Source organism: Tupaia chinensis, unplaced genomic scaffold (genome assembly GCF_000334495.1).
Source record: "Tupaia chinensis unplaced genomic scaffold, TupChi_1.0 Scaffold143747_1, whole genome shotgun sequence".
NCBI classification, from domain to species: domain Eukaryota; kingdom Metazoa; phylum Chordata; class Mammalia; order Scandentia; family Tupaiidae; genus Tupaia; species Tupaia belangeri.
Window position 1 is genome coordinate 24,505 of NW_006203596.1, and position 19,909 is coordinate 44,413.

The window sequence follows — 19,909 nt, forward strand, 5'->3', positions numbered from 1 at the left end:
TGCGCGCCGCGCGCTACTCAACTCACCAAAATTCAAACAGTCCAAAGGCTAGTGGAAAGGGATAAGACAATGGATGACAGTACCAGGTTGGTCGGGCCTGCAGCCTCAGTCCGCCTGGTGTCCGGAACTGTTGGCCGGCTCGATCCCGAAGGTGAAGTTTTTGAAGGGGAGTCAATCATGGCCTTTGACATTGTGTAATTGTTTGCTCTTTGAGAAACCGGCGATATTTGCTGGTGCGCAGCCTCCCACACCTATAGTACATGATTCAGGACAGCATGCATACTACATTTAGTAGTCATGTATCTTTAGTTTTCTTTTATCTGAATCAGAGTCTTTTTTAAATCCTCTATAAAACTGACATTTTTGAAGAATGCAAGTAGGTTTTTTAGTGTTTTGTTTTGTTTTGATAAGAGAGCATGAAAAAGAGAGAGAGAGAGTCATGTAGCTAGCCTCTACCCTAGCTTCCCAACTAGCTAAGACTGCAACTGCACCCACTTCACCTGTTCAGATTGGTCCAGGATCCATCTGGATTGCCCATGTGGTCCCAGCCTCACACAGCAGTGCCCTACTGGCTGGGTTACTGTGATAGAACAGCAAACTTTGAGTTTTTAATGGAATGTTGATAATTTTAGGTTCGTCTGATGTTTCCCATGATTATGGGGTGGTTGTGCATCCCTGGCCAGAATACCACATAAGTGATGCTGTATGTTTTTCAGGGGGGGGTCTCACTTCCAAGGTACACAAGACCTATCTGCCCATCACTGGTGATGGTAATTTTTATTTTATCACTCCAATAGAGATGTTTTCTTATATCTCCAGTGATCATTTTTCCCCTTGAACTAATAAGCAATTTGTACTTATGAAGACTATGTATTTAGCCCACATATCATCAATGTAGCTGCTAAGACTCAGTGTCCAGTGATAGGTCTTGTATAAACCAATATTGCTATGAGAGTTGAGACATATTCCAGTTCCACCTCTACATCTTTAATTATACACATGGTTTATAATTACTATTCTCAACTCAGTGGTTTATAATTACTATTCTCAACTCTATCTGTGCTTAAATTGTCCCAAGTTGGCTCAGTTAGGAGCATATTCAAGTTTGTCCCTATGTCTTTTTGACATGCCCAAACCATGTTGCTAGTATTTACCAATGTTCTGGCATAAGACATTACAGCCCATATTTGTACGAGCCTTAAAGCAATGATTTTTCTACTTTCTTGTATGAGCCTTGAAAACAATTAATTTGTTTAGGGATGCTTAGTTCTTTAGAATATGGAATAGCATTTATTTTTATTTACCTGTTTTCTTACTGTGTTTCATAGGTATCACATGATACCATCTCTGCTGTGATGATTCGAGATACTACTTTCCTCATAAGTTGTATTTCTATTTTGGGTTATGTTTATTTTTGAACTGTATATTCTATGTCATTGACTTGTCTTTTCATGTGTCTGTACCACACTATTTTAATTATAGAAGTGTTGTAGTATGTATTAATTTTTGGTAGGAGTCAATTTCTTCACCCTCCCTGGCTTCCCACAGCTCTTCAATTTCAGTTTCCCTAGCTATTCCTTCATGTTTTATTTGACATACATCAGCTTTATTTTCAACTTGTTTTACTCCAGGAGAAAGCTTGCTAATATTTTTTGTTGTGATGGTACAGAATTTATATATTAACTTAAGAGCTGCATCTGAATGGTGAGATGTCCTAAGAAATTTAATTCATTAATTTGATGTAATATGTAGGTGTTTTTGGTACACTGCCACACTGACTTATTATTTTCTTACTAGTGCTTTATTTTGTTATTGTTGTTAGCTTTTTTTTTTTAAAGAAATTTACAGTTTTTAATTTGTTTATTTTATTAGCTTAGGTGTATTTTTCTGATCTCTACTTGTAAAGTATGCAGTAGATAGGCCAGCTGATAGTATGAAGGTTAGGGAGGCTGGATCTCACAGGCCAACTCTCCTTTTTGAGTCCCAAACCCAGAAAATCACACCAGATTCATGTGTGAGTGTACCCAAAATCCTGAGAGGAGAATGGAGAAGGGATTGCAGATTGGCCATGCCCCTTGGGGAGGTGGGGGTGATTTCTCATTTTCTCTCTCTGTCTCCATCTCTCTCTGATAAGGGCATGGACCTTATAGCAAAAAAATAAAGTACATCATAGATTCTGTTATATGGCCATTATACCATTTTTATTTTTTATAAATTTTATAGTTTCAGTTTGTCTTTACCCTTTTACTGAAAATTTACATATTAGAATATTTCATTATGCATAAGCAGAAAGGCCTTTTATGTTGAAGTTGTCTTTTTAAATTCAAGTTATATTGCCTCATGATCAGGAATATTTCTACTTTATGAAGCCATATGTTGTAGTTTTTATACCCAAACATATAATCAGTTTTTGAGACTGTATCATGTGTGTGGACTCAAAAAGGTTGGGTGAAATATTATGACCATGATCTTATAATAATAAGAATAAATGGTCATGACACAAATTTGCCAATTTTGTGACTGTAAAATGGGTACTTAAAATCCTTAGGAGCACATGTGATTCTTCTCATAGGTGTACAACCTGCTTCCAAATGTGGACTTATATGGTTATTTCTACCGTGGTCTCGACCTTGATGACGGCAAGGCAAACCCTTGCATTCCTCAAAAAGATATGTTCTACAATGGCTTGTACTACATACCTGTAAGCAACCTTGGCGACAGAGACACCTATGATATTCTCAGGGTAAGACCACAAACACTTCATGAAATGCTTAATTTCAATTTTAATTTTAGTATTTAATTTACTATTCATAATCCATATTTATGATTTATCAAGTATATCATTTTCTTCCTATACTTTGAGATTGCTGTTTATAATCTGCTAATAGAGGTACTCAGAAATTGTCTTACAGAAAAAGAGATGAACTTTTGTTGATTTTTCTCTTCTCTGTTGAAAATAATGTGGCTGAAATGATAAAGCCTCATGTTAGAAGTGATGAGACAGCTTACGACATATTGCAATAAATCCGATGATGTTTGAAATAGTCAAATCAAGAGGCTAAATATATTCCCTATTCTGTAATATACCTACCTAAACTACCGATTGGATAAGCTGAGGCCTCCATTTAAGGGTCTTTATAACTTCAATCATAGAGGTAAAGGAAAAGAGTATTAAATCAGACAGAATTTAGTTCAAGTCCTAGTTCTTCAATTTACTGAGTGCGCACTGTGTGTGTGTGTGTGTGTATGTGTGTGTGTGTGTGTGTGTGTGATGTTAACTAGGGACTAGGGTAAGGTTAAAAGCAATCTTATAAGTATTTTTTTTTTTGCCTTAGAATGAAATAGAGAATAATGTAAAATACTAAGCAGAAGGCTAGCAGATAAATTATCTTCTTATCTGGCAGACAATAAGTGCCAGATAAGAAGATAATTAGAGTCATTACCATTTTTTTCTCTAAATTAGTAATTTTCCGTAAGTCAAATAAATGGGATTTATCAGAGTATCTCAGACTTTTGCTAGATCAGAAAAATCTATATTTATGATCTACTTATTATGATAATATCAGTAACTTCAAAAATTTTTTTCCACAAAATGAATAAACAACCTTTATTTTTCCTTAAGAATATGGGTCTGAAAGTCTATACTAATCTCAATTACCGGAAACCAGAAGTATGTTCAGAGGAGAGAAGACACCCATTCGCTAGGCCACGGATGCTAGACACAGGAGGATATGCACTGATGCAGTATGCCCCGTCTGGAATTGCAGGTGGGTGATCTAGGATTCTGGGTTGAGGAAATGGCCAAAAAGATTTGTGGAACTAAACTACACACAATTAGGATTTTATATGTGAATCATACCAGTTTTTGGCTGCAGCCAAATATCCTACAATTGAGAAAGCAGAATAAGACAGTCTGGAAGTGCCTTTGGATTTAAGGAAGAATTAACTTTAGCTATAAGAGGAGTTTCATCTACTAGTAGAACACATGGTCAGAAATACACTAGAACAAAAAATACATGAAGACTTATCACAAAATTTGTAGGAACAAATGAATTAAAAGGAGAGTTTTAGTGCAAAAAATTTGAAATTAATACAGTTTTTTAATAATACACATTGTTCATGAATGTTTATAGACACCTCCTGCCCAAGGTATATGGTACTATGGGAGGACAGTCATTGTGAATGTGATACAAGAGAGTGTGGTGTCTTTATAGACCCTATACTCTTACTCAATTTAAACCATAATGTACAGAGCCCAAAACAGAAGGCATTTTGATGCCCAGATAGTTAGCATCAGAGAAATGTGTTCAAATATCAGTCCATTTCCTACTGAGAAAACTCTAAGCCCCAAACTGGGCCTACTCTTAGCTGAATAATGTAGGTAGGCAGATTTCTGATTTAGAAATGTGAACAAGGATACAAATGAAACAAGGTATTCATAACAGAACCAAAATCAAAGCGGTATTCCAGATACATCTGAGAATATTTGAATAACATTCCTTAAATTTCTCTGGCCTTGCATTGAAATTAGTAGTCACTGAAGGGAGGCTGATCCTGGAGATGGGTATCAGAAATTCCACTTGATGGGACCAGCAATTAGCGTAATGGCTATGTCGCTGGACTCCCACGTAGTTGACCACGGTTCGAGTCCCAGACCCGGTGGCTTAAACTCATGCCGGGAGTGTGTGCCTGCATGCCCAAGATCCCGAGAGGAGAATGGAGGAGAAGGGATTGTGGTGTGGCCATCCCCCCTGGGGAGTGATTTCTCGCTTTCTGTCTCTCTGTCTCTCTCCATCTGTCTGGCGAGCACATGTGCCCTATAACAAAAAACCTCTCCAAAACACAGAAAAGAAATTCCACTTGAGAAAAATGAGGGACTTGACAACTTTATGTAAGGATAGACTCAATAAATATTCAAGAGGTCCAATAAACTCCCAAAGTTGACACCACACTGAAGTCCTGGTCAAGAGGTTGAAGTTTCCTAGTTCCTACCGTGAAGTAAAACCACACTTAATGAGCTTTATCAGAAACACCGAAACTTTGTTGTATCTCTGGGTAAAATATTTTGAAAACAAAAGTCATTCATTTGAATTTCTCTCTTCAGTCATTCATTTAGTAAATTAATTCAACACTTGCTGAGGCCAAGAACTGAGTTGCATGTTGTTAAAACATTGACTTATTTCCTGCTTTCCTGAAACTTGTAGTTCAAGAGGGAGGTTTTTTGTTTTGTTTTTTTGTTTGTTTGTTTTTGTTTTTTTAGAGGTTTTTGCAATAGGTTTTTGCTGGGATTTGGGCTGATGAAGATGGTAGGAAGTGTTTCAAATGTTAGTAATTCAGTTGAAAGACTCTAGTGGCTTGGGCGACGATAAAAAGACAGAGGAAACTGAGAAATATGGCAAAAGTGGTAAGAGAACTAGAAGGCTGTGGTGTTGTGGAAGTTAATAATAGTAACTATTTTGAGAAGGACTTAGTAACTAAGTGTAAAATGCAACCTGGAAGCCAGACAAATCAAAGAATACATTCTCAAGAATCTTCAATATTTGTGCCATTAGAAACTTTATCAAAAGTAATGTTAGTGGAACTGGCAGGCACCAGAATGGCTGATGAGGGATTTAATTTAATGACACTTTCTCCAAATTTGGCTATGGAGGAACAATGTAGGCTGATTATTTATATATTTTCTCCATATTTTATTGCTTTTAATAATGGAAGATATTTGAGCATACAATGCTAATGCCTAGGTTGAGATTTGCATTTATCGTCAATGTACTCCAGGAGCAAATCACTGCATCACACTAAGCACCCTAAGCAGGTGTAGTGAACGACTTGACTTATAGACATGCACCATCAAAACACATACTTTTACTCTCTTTACAGAAAGTGTTTTATCTTTTTTTTAGATGGTATTGCCATGGAGAAGAATGTTAACCCTGTAGAAAGAGCTGTGATAGAAACAGTAAGAACAAACTTTCCAGAGACGTGGATATGGACTCTTACTAGTGTTGAGTGAGTTGTTGTTGTTTTTAACAGTTTTGTCTCCTATGTGTCTATATTTCTATTGCATATTTATTTATTTATCAAGAGAGAGAATGAGAGAGAGAATAATCCCAAATAGGTCTCAGCCCTCCAGTCAACCAAGATTATGTCATGCCTGTAGGTGTTTCTGGTGGGTTCAGGTTGACCTGGGATCCAAATCTGGGGCCTCCTGTATGGTCCCAGTGTCACAAAACAGTGCCCTACCACCTGTGACACCATGGCTGGGCCTTCTTTTTCTTTGTTCACTTTTATTTCTTGGTATACAAAATAAGTAGTGTTATATTTATGAAATATGTGGTACATAATATGCTTCGTTTATTTGTACTGATCACACAACCGATATCATTTTTTTCTCTAGTATTGTTTTCCCTTCGCCAAGTGCTTCTCTTCTGTTGATTTTATGCCCATCAATATAAATTTCCTCAATTAAAAAAAAAGTAGTTTTTAAAGAAATGTGACCTTTCTGAGGTTATTTTATAGAACTCCAACTCTCAAAATTTTTATCTAATGTCCTAAACATTGTTATTCATTTTAGCATTCAGTTAATACTTTCTAATGACTGGATTACATTTAGCTTCTTTGTTAGATGCATTTTACCAGCCACTTCTCCTTGTAGTTCCTCAGGTTCAGCAAATCTTTCCTTCCACATCCCTGACACTATAACCCAGTGGGACGCAAATGGCTTCTGTGTGAACGGTGAGGCTGGATTTGGCATCTCATCAACAGTCAGTCTGGAAGTCTCCCAGCCTTTCTTTGTTGAAATTTCCTCACCTTTTTCAGTTGTTCGAAATGAACGATTTGATTTGATTGTCAGTGTCTTCAGCTACCTGAGTACATGTGTAGAGGTAAGTTCTTTCATTTCTGATCTATGGGGAAAAAAAATCTAACAAAGCCAATATTCTTAAATATTTTCCCTGAATATTGCCATATTTTCCCTGAATATTGCCATATTTTCTTCAGTCTCACATGTAAAATGATATTACACAGTGACAAGATTTGTTCCCATATTCCTCAAACAAAAATAATCATGTATTAATATTTCACAGCAACTATTTAAGCATTGCTTCAAAAATGGCATTCCGTGATAATGTGTGTTCTTCCATACTTATCTTTTTTTTTTTTTCTTTTTTTGGAGAGGTTTTTGCTATAGGGCACGTGTGCTCACCAGAAAGAGAGAAAGAGAGACAGAAAGCAAGAAATCACTCCCCGGGGGGAATGGCCACGCCGCAATCCCTTCTCCTCCATTCTCCTCTTGGGGCACGCACACACTCCGGAAGTGAGTTTAAGCCACTGGGTCTTGGACTCGAACTGCGGTCGACTACATGGGAGTCCAGCGACATAGCCATTACGCTAACTGCTGGTCCCCATACTTATCTTCTTGAGAGAGGAGTCATTTGGTATCTTTTAATTTTAGTAATTTAAAACAAAATATAGGAAGCAGAATTTTCTTAAGATTAGAGGTGTAATAGTAACAGCAAAACACAGGGCTGTCCTCATTTCCTTGATGTATGTATTTATGTTTTTAGATTTCTGTTCAATTGAAAGCATCTCGGAATTATGAAGCGAATTTCAACATCTTGAAAGGCAACAACAGTGAGATTATGCAACCAGGAGAGAAGAAAACGTACATCTGGACAGTTACACCAAAGAAGCTGGGTGAGGAGCTCTGTCTATGCTGGGTTCTCACAGAAAACTGGCCTACTCATGTACTGCCTCTATAGATTTTCCTCACATTCTTTATAAAGACTTGATTTTTCTCCTCCACACTTTAACTGATCTTTTTCTTATCAGTAGAAATTCTGTTTTTATCATCTAATTTCTGATTGTTGATCCTATGTCAATAGCACACACCATCTATTCGTGTAACAGCAAAGTGTGGTTAAAATACAACATAAATGTTCACTTGCAAGACCTTTCTAGGGCATGCATTATATCCTAAACGAAGGGCATATTTTCATTCACGCTTCCACTTTTGCCTTAATTTCTTTTGCATCTTACTTCCTCCTCACCTACTTGCTCCTCAGTCACGATGGTCAACTATGGTTAGATCCTATGCTAGGATCTGTAAGTTTACCCAATATGTCATTTTACGCTAGAAGCATGGGACACTTAGATGGAGACCAAATGCTGAAAAGGGTATTGTCTCCATGCATATATTATCTTCAATAGTGAGAAATTCATTTGTAAGTTTCCTATTCCAATATAGGAGAAGGCCTAAGTTAAAAAGTCTAGTAAACAAGGAATGCTGAATATATTGTGTATGGTATTCACTAGCCCTAATTTTTAAAATTGGTTCATTAAAACGTCCTTCATTGCTTGTCACGTATTCTTTGTATTGCTTTCGCAGTAAACAGTATATTTATTTATTTATTTATTTTGGAGAGGTTTTTGCCATAGGGCACATGCGCTCACCAGACAGACAGAGACATAGAGACAGAAAGCGAGAAATTACCCCCCAGGGGGGATGGTCACACCGCAATCTCTTCTCCTCCATTCTCCTCTCAGGATCTTGGGCACACACGCACACGCGCCCAGCGTGAGTTTTAAGCCACCGGGTCCGGGATGTGAACCACGGTCGACTACGTAGGAGTCCAGCAACATAGCCATTATGCTAACTGCTGGTTCCCCAAAGAGTATATTTATGAAATCATTTTAGTTGACCTCTGGCGTTTGGTCTCTTCAGACTATTGACTGGGTAGTCTGAAAAGTCAAAATGTATTTTTCTTTGATTTTCTATGCAAAAATGCATCATAACTTTTCTGACAACCCAATATTTTTTCTATTAGATTTTAGTTTCTCAATTTTTACATTATCAATGTCATCAAATATCTTACCCCGGCAATCGAGGTAGAATATCATATGCATTTGTTTGACTTGATAACGTAAAGTGAGGACACAGTTCTATGAGCCAAACATCAAAGACTTTTCCAAACAAATGAAACAAAACACATCAATAAAGAAAAAAAGAACAAGAGTACATTGATTATGCATGGTGATATATGGTCACATCAGTAATATTAAGCCTAAAGAATTGTCGTTTTGATCCCTTAATTTTTACAAATAAGGACATTGGAAATCAATTTTAATTACTGTGTTGTTGGAAAAGTATGACATATTTTTGCGTTTTCTTCTATGCAAAAATGCATCATGACTTCTCTGACGACTCAAAACATACTGTGATCTCATGGAAAGTTAAGAAGAATGGATTTCTTGCTAGGACTTGATTTCAGTCCAGAGCCCTTTCCACTACATTGCATTTTACTATTTTTCATTCCATCCTCTCATTCTGTGTACTGTTATAGGAAACCATCATAGATGATATCAAGGAATTGGCTCAGATGGCTTTGCATAATGTTATTTTCCCTAAAGTTTCTCAAGTACTAAATAAGTAAGTAAGTTACTTGTTTAATATTGAGAATCTTAAAAGAGGTAAAACAGAACATATCATGTTATCTCCGGACAGAAGCAGCAGCAAGTTTGCTTGGTCTAAACGTGAAAATGTTGATACAATTTGGTCCAGCCAATTCAAGACATGATTCACAGACTCTAATTATATCCTGTTACAGAAGGAGCCAGGTGTCAATTTAACTTATTTTGGGGAATGTTTTCCAGGTAAAGTGAATATCACTGTAGTTGCTGAATCCAGACAAAGCAGTGCTTGTCCAAATAAAGCAACTGAGCAGCAAAATCTAAACTGGAAAGATACCGTGGTCAAGAGTTTATTGGCAGAGGTAATGTACATACAAACCATCAGGCTCTTCCTGATAAGAAATAGACAGATTCCATGAGGTTAACTATTAAGACATTTTCCTTAATTGACCACAACTACTTTTAACAAAGACATGCTATTTTGGATGAATGAAAACAGCACCTGGAGCCAGCTGGTGGCCTGGAAGTTAAGGATCATAACTTTTCTGACAACCCAATATTTTTTCTATTAGATTTTAGTTTCTCAATTTTTACATTATCAATGTCATCAAATATCTTACCCCGGCAATCGAGGTAGAATATCATATGCATTTGTTTGACTTGATAACGTAAAGTGAGGACACAGTTCTATGAGCCAAACATCAAAGACTTTTCCAAACAAATGAAACAAAACACATCAATAAAGAAAAAAAGAACAAGAGTACATTGATTATGCATGGTGATATATGGTCACATCAGTAATATTAAGCCTAAAGAATTGTCGTTTTGATCCCTTAATTTTTACAAATAAGGACATTGGAAATCAATTTTAATTACTGTGTTGTTGGAAAAGTATGACATATTTTTGCGTTTTCTTCTATGCAAAAATGCATCATGACTTCTCTGACGACTCAAAACATACTGTGATCTCATGGAAAGTTAAGAAGAATGGATTTCTTGCTAGGACTTGATTTCAGTCCAGAGCCCTTTCCACTACATTGCATTTTACTATTTTTCATTCCATCCTCTCATTCTGTGTACTGTTATAGGAAACCATCATAGATGATATCAAGGAATTGGCTCAGATGGCTTTGCATAATGTTATTTTCCCTAAAGTTTCTCAAGTACTAAATAAGTAAGTAAGTTACTTGTTTAATATTGAGAATCTTAAAAGAGGTAAAACAGAACATATCATGTTATCTCCGGACAGAAGCAGCAGCAAGTTTGCTTGGTCTAAACGTGAAAATGTTGATACAATTTGGTCCAGCCAATTCAAGACATGATTCACAGACTCTAATTATATCCTGTTACAGAAGGAGCCAGGTGTCAATTTAACTTATTTTGGGGAATGTTTTCCAGGTAAAGTGAATATCACTGTAGTTGCTGAATCCAGACAAAGCAGTGCTTGTCCAAATAAAGCAACTGAGCAGCAAAATCTAAACTGGAAAGATACCGTGGTCAAGAGTTTATTGGCAGAGGTAATGTACATACAAACCATCAGGCTCTTCCTGATAAGAAATAGACAGATTCCATGAGGTTAACTATTAAGACATTTTCCTTAATTGACCACAACTACTTTTAACAAAGACATGCTATTTTGGATGAATGAAAACAGCACCTGGAGCCAGCTGGTGGCCTGGAAGTTAAGGCTCTGAATCCCACATTACTGACTCTGTAGTTTGAGTCAGGGATCTCGCTGCTTCACGTTATGCGCATGTGCGTGTGTGCCCAAAATGCTGAGAGGAGATTGGAGAAGGGATTTGGGCGTGGCCTCCCCCCACCCAGGTGATTTCTCACTTTCTCTCTCTCTCTCTCTCTCTCTCTCTCTCGTGAGTGCACAAGCTCTATCACAAAACTTAAAGGAAAAAAGTGCACCACATGCATCCTTTCTTTAATTAGTAACCTCATCCAGAATAATAAAGCTTAACGCTTGAAATTGAATCGATCATTATTTTTGTTTGCTCATGACTCATAATGTTTCCTGAGAAACATTATGGGAAGTACATCTATTCCTCTTCCCTCTCTTTTTAAAACTGATTTTCAAATCAAAGAGACAAATCTACTTTTCCTACCCAAGCTGTGAAATTCTTGTCATCTTTAGTAAGAATCAACACTTGTTAAGAGGAACAAGCGTGGTCAGAAGATGGATTACAATTCTTGCCTTGCTTCTTGGCACATCCTATTCTATTAAAATGGCATTTTTCGTATACTGGAGATGCCAAAATAGGATGAGCGGAGTTGACAGTGTCCCAGATGGCACTGAGGTTATCCTTGTCAAGCCTATGGAAACACAGAGCCTAAAATGGGTGCTGGTAATGTCACTGTTCATCACAGCGACTTCTGATAGGATCAGAGAATGAATCTCACAGAAACAAGTACGCACCATCCACATTTATGTGAGTTTATGCTTGATTAGCTTTCCTTCATGGAAAGATGACCCAGATTCATTTTTGTGCTTGTTTTTGTTTACTTTTGACAGCCTGAAGGTATTACAAAAGAAGTAACCCAGAGTTTTCTTATCTGTACAAAAGGTAAGAGAATTTCTAGCCAGTCAAATTAGTTCTAGAGAAAGTTTATCAGTGAGTCCATATTTTTTTCTGTCCTTCCACGTTACTCTACTTCCATGTGATTTTTTTAAAAATATCTCATGGAAGATTGTTTTACTTCTTGCTTTATCTTCATCATAGAATTTTAGCAAACAAAAAGTATGCTATGTTTACAAGATCTTTGTTTAGTTCGCTTTTGCTATTGGCCTGTCTCAACCTTTTTTTTTTTTTTTTCATTTTGTACTTTCCTGGCTTCTCATCATACAATTATCACACAATGGTGGACAATGGACAGTCAAGAGTATGCCCAAACAGCACATAATGTAATATGATTTTGCATACATGAATAGTTGAGGCACTAACTAAATGGAGAATGGTGACCAACAACTAGCACACAGATTTATATACTATTTTCTAAATGTGTTGCTATTCTAAACTAGACCAAATTTTGTCTCCTTTAACAAGCACGCTATAAAAGTAAAATAAATAATTAAATGTGTTTCCTAATATCCCACGTTTGCTGCTATTGTTTGAAAAAGGAAGTTATACCTACATTTTTTTTTTTTAATCAAATTTTCTCTTCAGGTACGAGAGCCTCTAAGGAGGTAGTTTTGGACGTACCTAGTAATATGGTAGAAGGATCAGCCAGAGCCTTTTTCACTATTCTGGGTAAGTTGGTTAAATTTTATGTTCCATGATGATTTGAAAATCTTGGTTGAGGTAGTCCAAAAGAAAAAATATTAAAATATCAGGTGGAGTGATTTATTATGCTATTCGTTGGAGGAAATTATCATTTAGATCAACCTCTATGTTTGTTTCCATGGGACCGAGAGAGATTACAGTACCATGTTTAAACCTATGTCCCCGGGAAATATTAGTTCTGGTATATGAGAACCAGCATTCAGGGGATAAAAAGGTTCTATCATTACCAATTAATATGAAATATGAAATTTGCCTCTTGGAGTCAGAATAAATTTTGCCTGTTAAAAATGCTGGAAATTGAGGACCAGCAGGGACCAGCAGATGGTGTAGTAGTTGCATCACTGGAATTCCACAATGCCGACTGTAATTCAAGACCTGAACCCAGCGGCTTGAAAATCATGCAGGGTGTGTGTGTTTTCAAGTTACTGGGAGCAGAAAGGAGTAGAAAGGATTGTAGCATGGCCATCCCCTTTGAGGAATGATTTCTCATTTCCACTCTCACTGTTTCTCTCTCTCTCTCTGGTGAGCACACAAGCCCTAAGGCAAAAACCACTAAAAGAAAAAATGATGGAAATTCCTTCAGTAAAAGAAAAAAATCTGTTATAAATTTCTTCGTCTATAATTACTGACACTTTTTGAGTAGGATGGATTACAGTTTATAATAGGGTCAGTTTCTCAAGAAACAAACTAGCAAGTACAAAAACAAACTTACTTTCTTAATGTCCCCTCGGTCTGGTAATGAGATTATCAGAAGTATTTTTTCATACCAGAAACCCCTTTAAATTCTCTTTCATGACTATCCTCTCTAAAAAATTATCTCTAGAAACGTTCTCCATTTCTACCTTTTGGATTCAATGTTAAATGTTCTTACTTCTATGTCCTTTCATCTGTGGTTATGAGGGCTGAGGTGGCAACAATAACAAAATGTCTTTCTGCTTTTCCTGTTTTAGGAGATATTCTTGGACTAGCAAGGCAGAATCTAGAGGACCTTCTGCAGATGCCGTACGGATGTGGAGAACAGAACATTGCCCTCTTAGCCTCTGATACCTATGTCCTCGATTATCTGAAGTCCACTGAACAGTTGACAGAAGAAGTTAAATCTAAGGCTTTCTTTTTCTTGTCTAATGGTGAGAAGATTCAAGTAATTTCTTCCCATAGCCATTGAACTTAGCTGTTACTCATACCAGAATTCAAAAAGTGGAGTTGGGTGGGGTGTAAGTTGGAACTGAACTGAGGGACTCTGAATCCTAGCAACATTTTCTTTTTGACTTCAAAATCTGTGTGGCCACATAGCTTTAGGTTTAGAACTATCATGTTTCAAATTATGAATTCAGTTATTTTTTAATGACTAATATTTTGCCAAGCTACCTTGGTTGCTGTGTTGTCCTTGTTAATAGCTATAAATGGTTCGTTTATCACCTTCTGTATTTGTTCACTCTGTTGTTTTCAATTACGGTGAAGTGATCGGATATGTGTGTAGAAAGAGAGCACAGAAACCATGGATAATGTGATCTTAAAGAAAAGTTTAGGGGTCTAATGTCCTTGTGTTTTCTTTTCTTTATGAGGCAAGATAAACTTAAGGGGGAAATAGTAAGTAATTAGTAAGTTCAATGATGAGCCAATTGAATTGTGCTTATTATATTATTGGTTTATCAGGAAAGTCATTTTGGCATAGAAAAATATGTCATGGCTTTCCTGACAACCTAATATATGTATTATCTCATTACCAAAACCTTAAAATGTAAGAGTTATTTTTTTCCCTTATGAATAGAGAAACTGAGTTTTAGAAATTAAAATTGAATTAGTCACTTTATTTTTTTTTTGTAATTCACTTAGTAATTTTCTGTCTAATACCAAAACCCAGGACTTGGACCACACCTTTCTTTTTCTTCTAACTTTGTCAAAACAAAAACCAAACAAACGAAAAACACTAACTGCAATGTTGTATTTTAGGTTATCAAAAGCAGTTGTCCTTCAAAAACTATGATGGTTCATATAGTGTGTTTGGGCAGAGGAACCAAAAAGGAAGCATATGGTGAGAGATAAAAATATTATATTATTTTAACTAATACAGAAATTACCTGAGGGGAGGCTTGTAATGAATTGTGAAAGAATTCAGTAGAGTTCTGAAAGTAAAGTAGGTTTCTGATTTACAGAGAAGAATCAGATAAAACTATGAGGTTTATATATATATATATATATATTTTTTCCTACTAAAGGATCTGTGTTCTCACTAGAAAGAGAAAACACCCCCCGATGGGACAGGGTCATGCCACAATCTTTTTCTTCCATTTCTTCTTCCCTTTAGGATTTTGAGCATGTATGTACATGTACCCAGCATGTTTTCCAAGCCACTGGGACTGGGATTCAAATCAGTCTGTTATGTGGAATACTGTTCCCTTAACTGCTGAGCTACAGGGCTAGTTCTGATTTTTCTAATTCTAATGCACTGTTCCTACAGCCTCATAGCAATTTGCTTAGCACTCTGATCATTTCATTAACAGCCCTCTATACTTGCATAGCTGCTTAATTAGCTCCATGGAAGATGGCGTCTTACTTATACTTCTTAGAGTGTTGTATAGCTTCAGGAAAGTGAAACTGGGAGGCACCAAATATCTAATTACATCAGTTCTATCTCTATGTGTGAGGAATCTAATGGACTATCTAGGGAGACTTTGGGGTGGAAACATGCTAAAACGTACCTACTCTCATTTTCACATGTTGCTGCTCATATTTTACTGACCTAATAGAAAGAGTCCCTGTCAATAAAGACTGGTTTCAGTCAACAGTAGACAAATTGAATGCATTCACTACCCAAAGGGAACAAAGGTGATCTGTTGTTGAGTAGCTGACATCATCGCTTCGTTTTTATCTGACTTGGGCTCTGGTGATTTGCATTGCAGGCTCAGTGTCTTCACTTTTAAGACACTGGAGGCGATGAAGAAATACGTATTCGTCGATGAAGACGTGCAGAAACAGACCTTAACCTGGCTTTCCAGCCAACAGAAAGTAAATGGCTGTTTTGGGAGTGATGGCAAGCTTTTCAACAATGCCTGGGAGGTGAGAGACTAACAGAACTCTCTCCTCTGTCCATTGCCTGCCTTCCTACCTACTTCATCTGAAACAAGACAATTTTCCTTGTGAATATTAGGCCTCTGGGTCTGCATTGTCACAGGCTGTGCTATTGGGTTGTCTGGAAAGTCATGACGCAGTTTTGCATAGAAAAATATAGACAATACGCCATGATTTTCCCAACGACCTAATATACTGGTCAACAGCATCGGTCCTGCCATGAGCATGCTTACCCTGCCATGCCATCTGCTGGTCCCCATGCTTAACCCTAACCGAGATGTAAATCATAAATCTGCTTGCTTCACTCAGACTTTAGTCCTCTTCAGTAAATAAACTGGAAGTCAGAGTGAAGGGGAACAGAAAGGGAGTCTAGAGAAGAAACAACCCTAATTTAGGAGCCAGACATGTATATTAAGGAGGGCAGTCTTGAGTTTATGAGAAATGTAAATTCATTCCCATCCATGGATAGCATGAAAGTTCTGGGGAGAGTGTCTAGTAATTTAATTGCTTCATAAAAGTAAGTTCCTCCAATGTCCTCTCAAGGAGAAGCACAAATGTCAAGCTTGCCTTGGGCCGAAATGCACGTGAGGTAAAGTGCGTCCTTGGTGTCATCTACCCCCCTCCTTCTCCCGCCCATACTTAGGTAAGCGCTAGGCGTTCTCCCAGCCTCTGACTTCCTTTCTTCGCAGGTGGCATCTGCCCCCACCCCATTCCATGCCCTCTATTCCCTTACCATTCTGTTTCCTCCTGGATATTCAAAATCCCATGGCCTGCCTGCTGCGCCTAAGATATCCTGGCTTTTCTATGGTCTCCTTCTTTATGATCACCACTCCTGTTCTTGGACTGCGGCATGTAAATCTAATCCGCTTCAAAATATGGGCAAACGTCAATTCCTTTTGGTATTTAATTTCAATACAAAATGTTTTCAAATCGCTTTGTCCTTATGTCATTGGGAGTGTGAAGGTAAAGTGTGTCTAGAAAAGAGATTGCTATACAAAATTGAAACTAGTAAAGGTGAAGGAACTATGAGGAAGACGGGGTGGCTGATTACCCTGCTTACTGGCTACTCTCTATTGACGACATGACTGATGTCACAGGACGTTCTTTCTCAAGGTAATTACAGGTCTTGGAATCAGCGCTGCCAGTAAGTTGCTTCAGACAGTTTCTGCTAGTGGGCTTTCCTCAATGCTGTCCCTTCTTTATCTCCACAAGGCCCTTCTCTGTTCCTTTGTCTGGTGGGAACACTTTCCCCAACAACCTACATGTATTGTAACCCTTTTACTACTATAAAAAGACCCTAGCTTTTCCAGGGTAGAAGGCATGTTGCCATTTGCACATGCCAGTGTTTTTGATGGGGCTGGACTACATTCTATGGCGTCTGACCCTTACTTCATGCTAACTTTTTTAGATCAGTAAATTTCCTCTTTCTTATAACTTTTTGCTTTATAGTTGTTTTTTTGGGGGGATGGTGGTGGTCAGCTGTTGGGGAAAGTGGGAGGTGCCTTTAAATTGTAAATGTATTCCTTACAATGAAAGGATGCTGATGAAGAGTTCTTGCTCCTATGTAGAACAGTCAGACTTTCTCATATTCTCTTTTAAAACATCTTCTACACTTTTTTCTTTTGAAATTGAATTCACTACTGAACACTGCTTCAGTTTGTCTGATTTTACCCTATTTTTTCTCTACAATTAAGTGTGTATGTGTATATGTGTGGGTGTATATTTTGAGTTAGGAAGAAGAAAGAAGCAAGGAAAAAATAAAAACACATACTGAAGAATGGTGTTAATATTTAAATGTGCTATGGGTCCCCTTATATTTCAGGGACCACCGTCTGCAGCGACTGACACTTTGAAAACTTAGTCCCTGGATATAGTTCTTATCTGAGGACAAGAGAGGTTCATTTTTGCTTAAATAGATGAAATGAGAGGTTTGTACCAGATCAGTGGCTCCCACGTGCCATTCTTAATGGTATTCACACTGAAGTGTAGGGTATCTATTAAAACACATTTCCTCTGTCTTATTCCTAAATTGTTTAGTCAGAATCGCTTGAGTGAATGCCGGTTTATCCAGGTTCAAGTTCCCCGTGGGATTTTTACGTGCAGTTTGTAAACCGCATGGTTTACGAGTATTTTTATGTTACACTGTAGGCGAGTGTGAGACCTGACTGTTGTAATCTATGGCACTTTTCCAGGGATTTTCAGGAAGCTTCGCAGCAACATCCTATTCTACTCCTTCACAAATTCTTTATTTGCTTTTTTGCCAACTACAAATAGAGTAGAACAGAGTCATATGAATTTCTTGGAATGTATGCTTAATGCTAGGTTACATAAATCCGTTTATATATGTCATTAAGTATAATTGAAACTAATGGTGTTAGGTTTAATCTGATTATTACACTGACTTGAATGGATTCTTGCTCAGAAAGCAGGGCTGTTTTATTTTCTTCTCTATATTAGTTTTCAAATCTAATTTTAAAATGATGTGTGTTCAGGAGGTTTTTCTGAATAATGGGATCGATTCCAGTACTTCTTTCATTCCTGGTTTCCCTTCCAAATAGCTGTTCGTTTGTGCTCTCCTGTCCTCGATGACTCATATTCTCCTTGCTTGTAGGGCGGAGACGAAGACATCTTACTCACTGCATATGCTGTTGGAGCATTCCTGGAAGCTGGACTCACTGTCGCTGTATGAATCCCCATCACCTCGTTTCAGTCAACTGAGTGCACATTAAGTAGACTACAGATTTAGAGTGTTTGAAGTTCTCAAACTGGATTAGCCATTAAGACAACTAACTCTTTACCACCCTTTACATTGATTCTGTTTAAACGTTTTGATGCATGCACACCTTTGACAAACACACTGGTTTTCCCCGAGGGAGAACACGCACAAATGACACATATACAAGCTTTTCCTTCAGTTTCAAGGATTTACCTATCTCTTGAGGTTTGGCCCCAAATTTCAGGTTAAGAACCCCTCTTCTAAGTAAAAACATAACCTTGTGGTCTGTTCCTCTCTAAGCAATCAATGAGTAAATATTTTCAACTTGGGCGTGATTTATCCTGGCTACTTCTCAATCTATATATAGTTCAGGTTCTCTGATTCCAGAATCTATTCTTGAACCAAGATGCCAGGAATTTTCAGGATCATTAGTATATCTTGCAAATCATCTTCAGAAATGTAAGCTTCTTCTTTTAGGTTTCAAGTAAAACTCCTTTGGTCTCAACATACATTTGTATGTTTTGCCATATAAAAGACATTTATATAATTCAAATATGACTGGCCAGATAGAAAAGCTGCCATATTTTACTATTTAAATTTTATTTCTTACTTATCCATAATAGCATTACAAATTTATAATGATCATTTTAAAATATAGCACATGGATAGGTTAGTATGTAAAGTACACCTCCAGGATATATCATATTCATTATAAACTGTGATTAGTTTAAATATTCAGCAGTCTTACAAAACATTCAGTTATCACTTTAAATATATTAATCTTCTTCCTGGTTAGTTTCCTGCTTTACGAAATGGACTCTACTGCCTAGAGGACGCATTGCAAAATGGTCTCACTAACGGCTATATTCGTGCAATGGCTGCTTATGCTTTTGCATTAGCTGGAAAAGAGGAACAACTGGAGTCCTTACTCCAGATTCTGGATCGATCAGCTACAAAAACAAGTAAGTGTTGGGGCCAGCAGGTGGCCTCATGTTTGGGGTGCTGGACTCCCACATGGCTGCCAATGATTCAAGTCCTGGACCTGGCGGCGGACTTTCTCGTGTTCCCTCTCTTTCTCTCTGTGTCTCTCATGTGGTGAGCACATGTTATTCATTTTTGTGATTGGAGATGATGATCTTAAAAAGATAGTGATGAAACTTACTAAGTAATCATATAGAAACTACATTAAACACTCATACCTAGTTTCATAGTATACTCATCAGTATATGTCTGTCTCTCTTGCAGGGTTCATTCATGGCACTTTCTCTTTAAATATAATCCTATATTTTGGGACCAACAGTTGGTGTAATGGCTATGTCACTGGACTCCCATGTAGTCAACCACAGTTCGAGTCCCAGACCTGGTGGCTTAAACTCATGCCGGGCACATGTGTGTGCATGCCCAAGATCCCAAGAGGAGAATGGAGGAG

The 19,909-nt window shown here is 37.4% G+C and overlaps 1 protein-coding gene across 1 annotated transcript in view; it reads left to right on the forward strand.

Annotated features, from left to right (window-relative positions):
• The window catches only part of LOC102476857 (ovostatin homolog 2), a gene marked incomplete at its 5' end in the record, with an annotated part of 53,137 nt that overhangs the window by 23,565 nt on the left and 9,663 nt on the right, over nucleotides 1–19,909 (forward strand). The window contains 13 exons of the mRNA XM_006164869.2: nucleotides 2,573–2,743; nucleotides 3,623–3,767; nucleotides 5,901–6,006; nucleotides 6,653–6,881; nucleotides 7,563–7,692; nucleotides 9,649–9,767; nucleotides 11,924–11,975; nucleotides 12,576–12,659; nucleotides 13,643–13,819; nucleotides 14,646–14,727; nucleotides 15,596–15,752; nucleotides 18,376–18,447; nucleotides 19,277–19,442. Of these exons, the coding sequence (XP_006164931.1) occupies nucleotides 2,573–2,743; nucleotides 3,623–3,767; nucleotides 5,901–6,006; nucleotides 6,653–6,881; nucleotides 7,563–7,692; nucleotides 9,649–9,767; nucleotides 11,924–11,975; nucleotides 12,576–12,659; nucleotides 13,643–13,819; nucleotides 14,646–14,727; nucleotides 15,596–15,752; nucleotides 18,376–18,447; nucleotides 19,277–19,442 (1,690 nt within the window). The remainder of the gene's footprint in view (nucleotides 1–2,572; nucleotides 2,744–3,622; nucleotides 3,768–5,900; nucleotides 6,007–6,652; nucleotides 6,882–7,562; nucleotides 7,693–9,648; nucleotides 9,768–11,923; nucleotides 11,976–12,575; nucleotides 12,660–13,642; nucleotides 13,820–14,645; nucleotides 14,728–15,595; nucleotides 15,753–18,375; nucleotides 18,448–19,276; nucleotides 19,443–19,909) is intronic.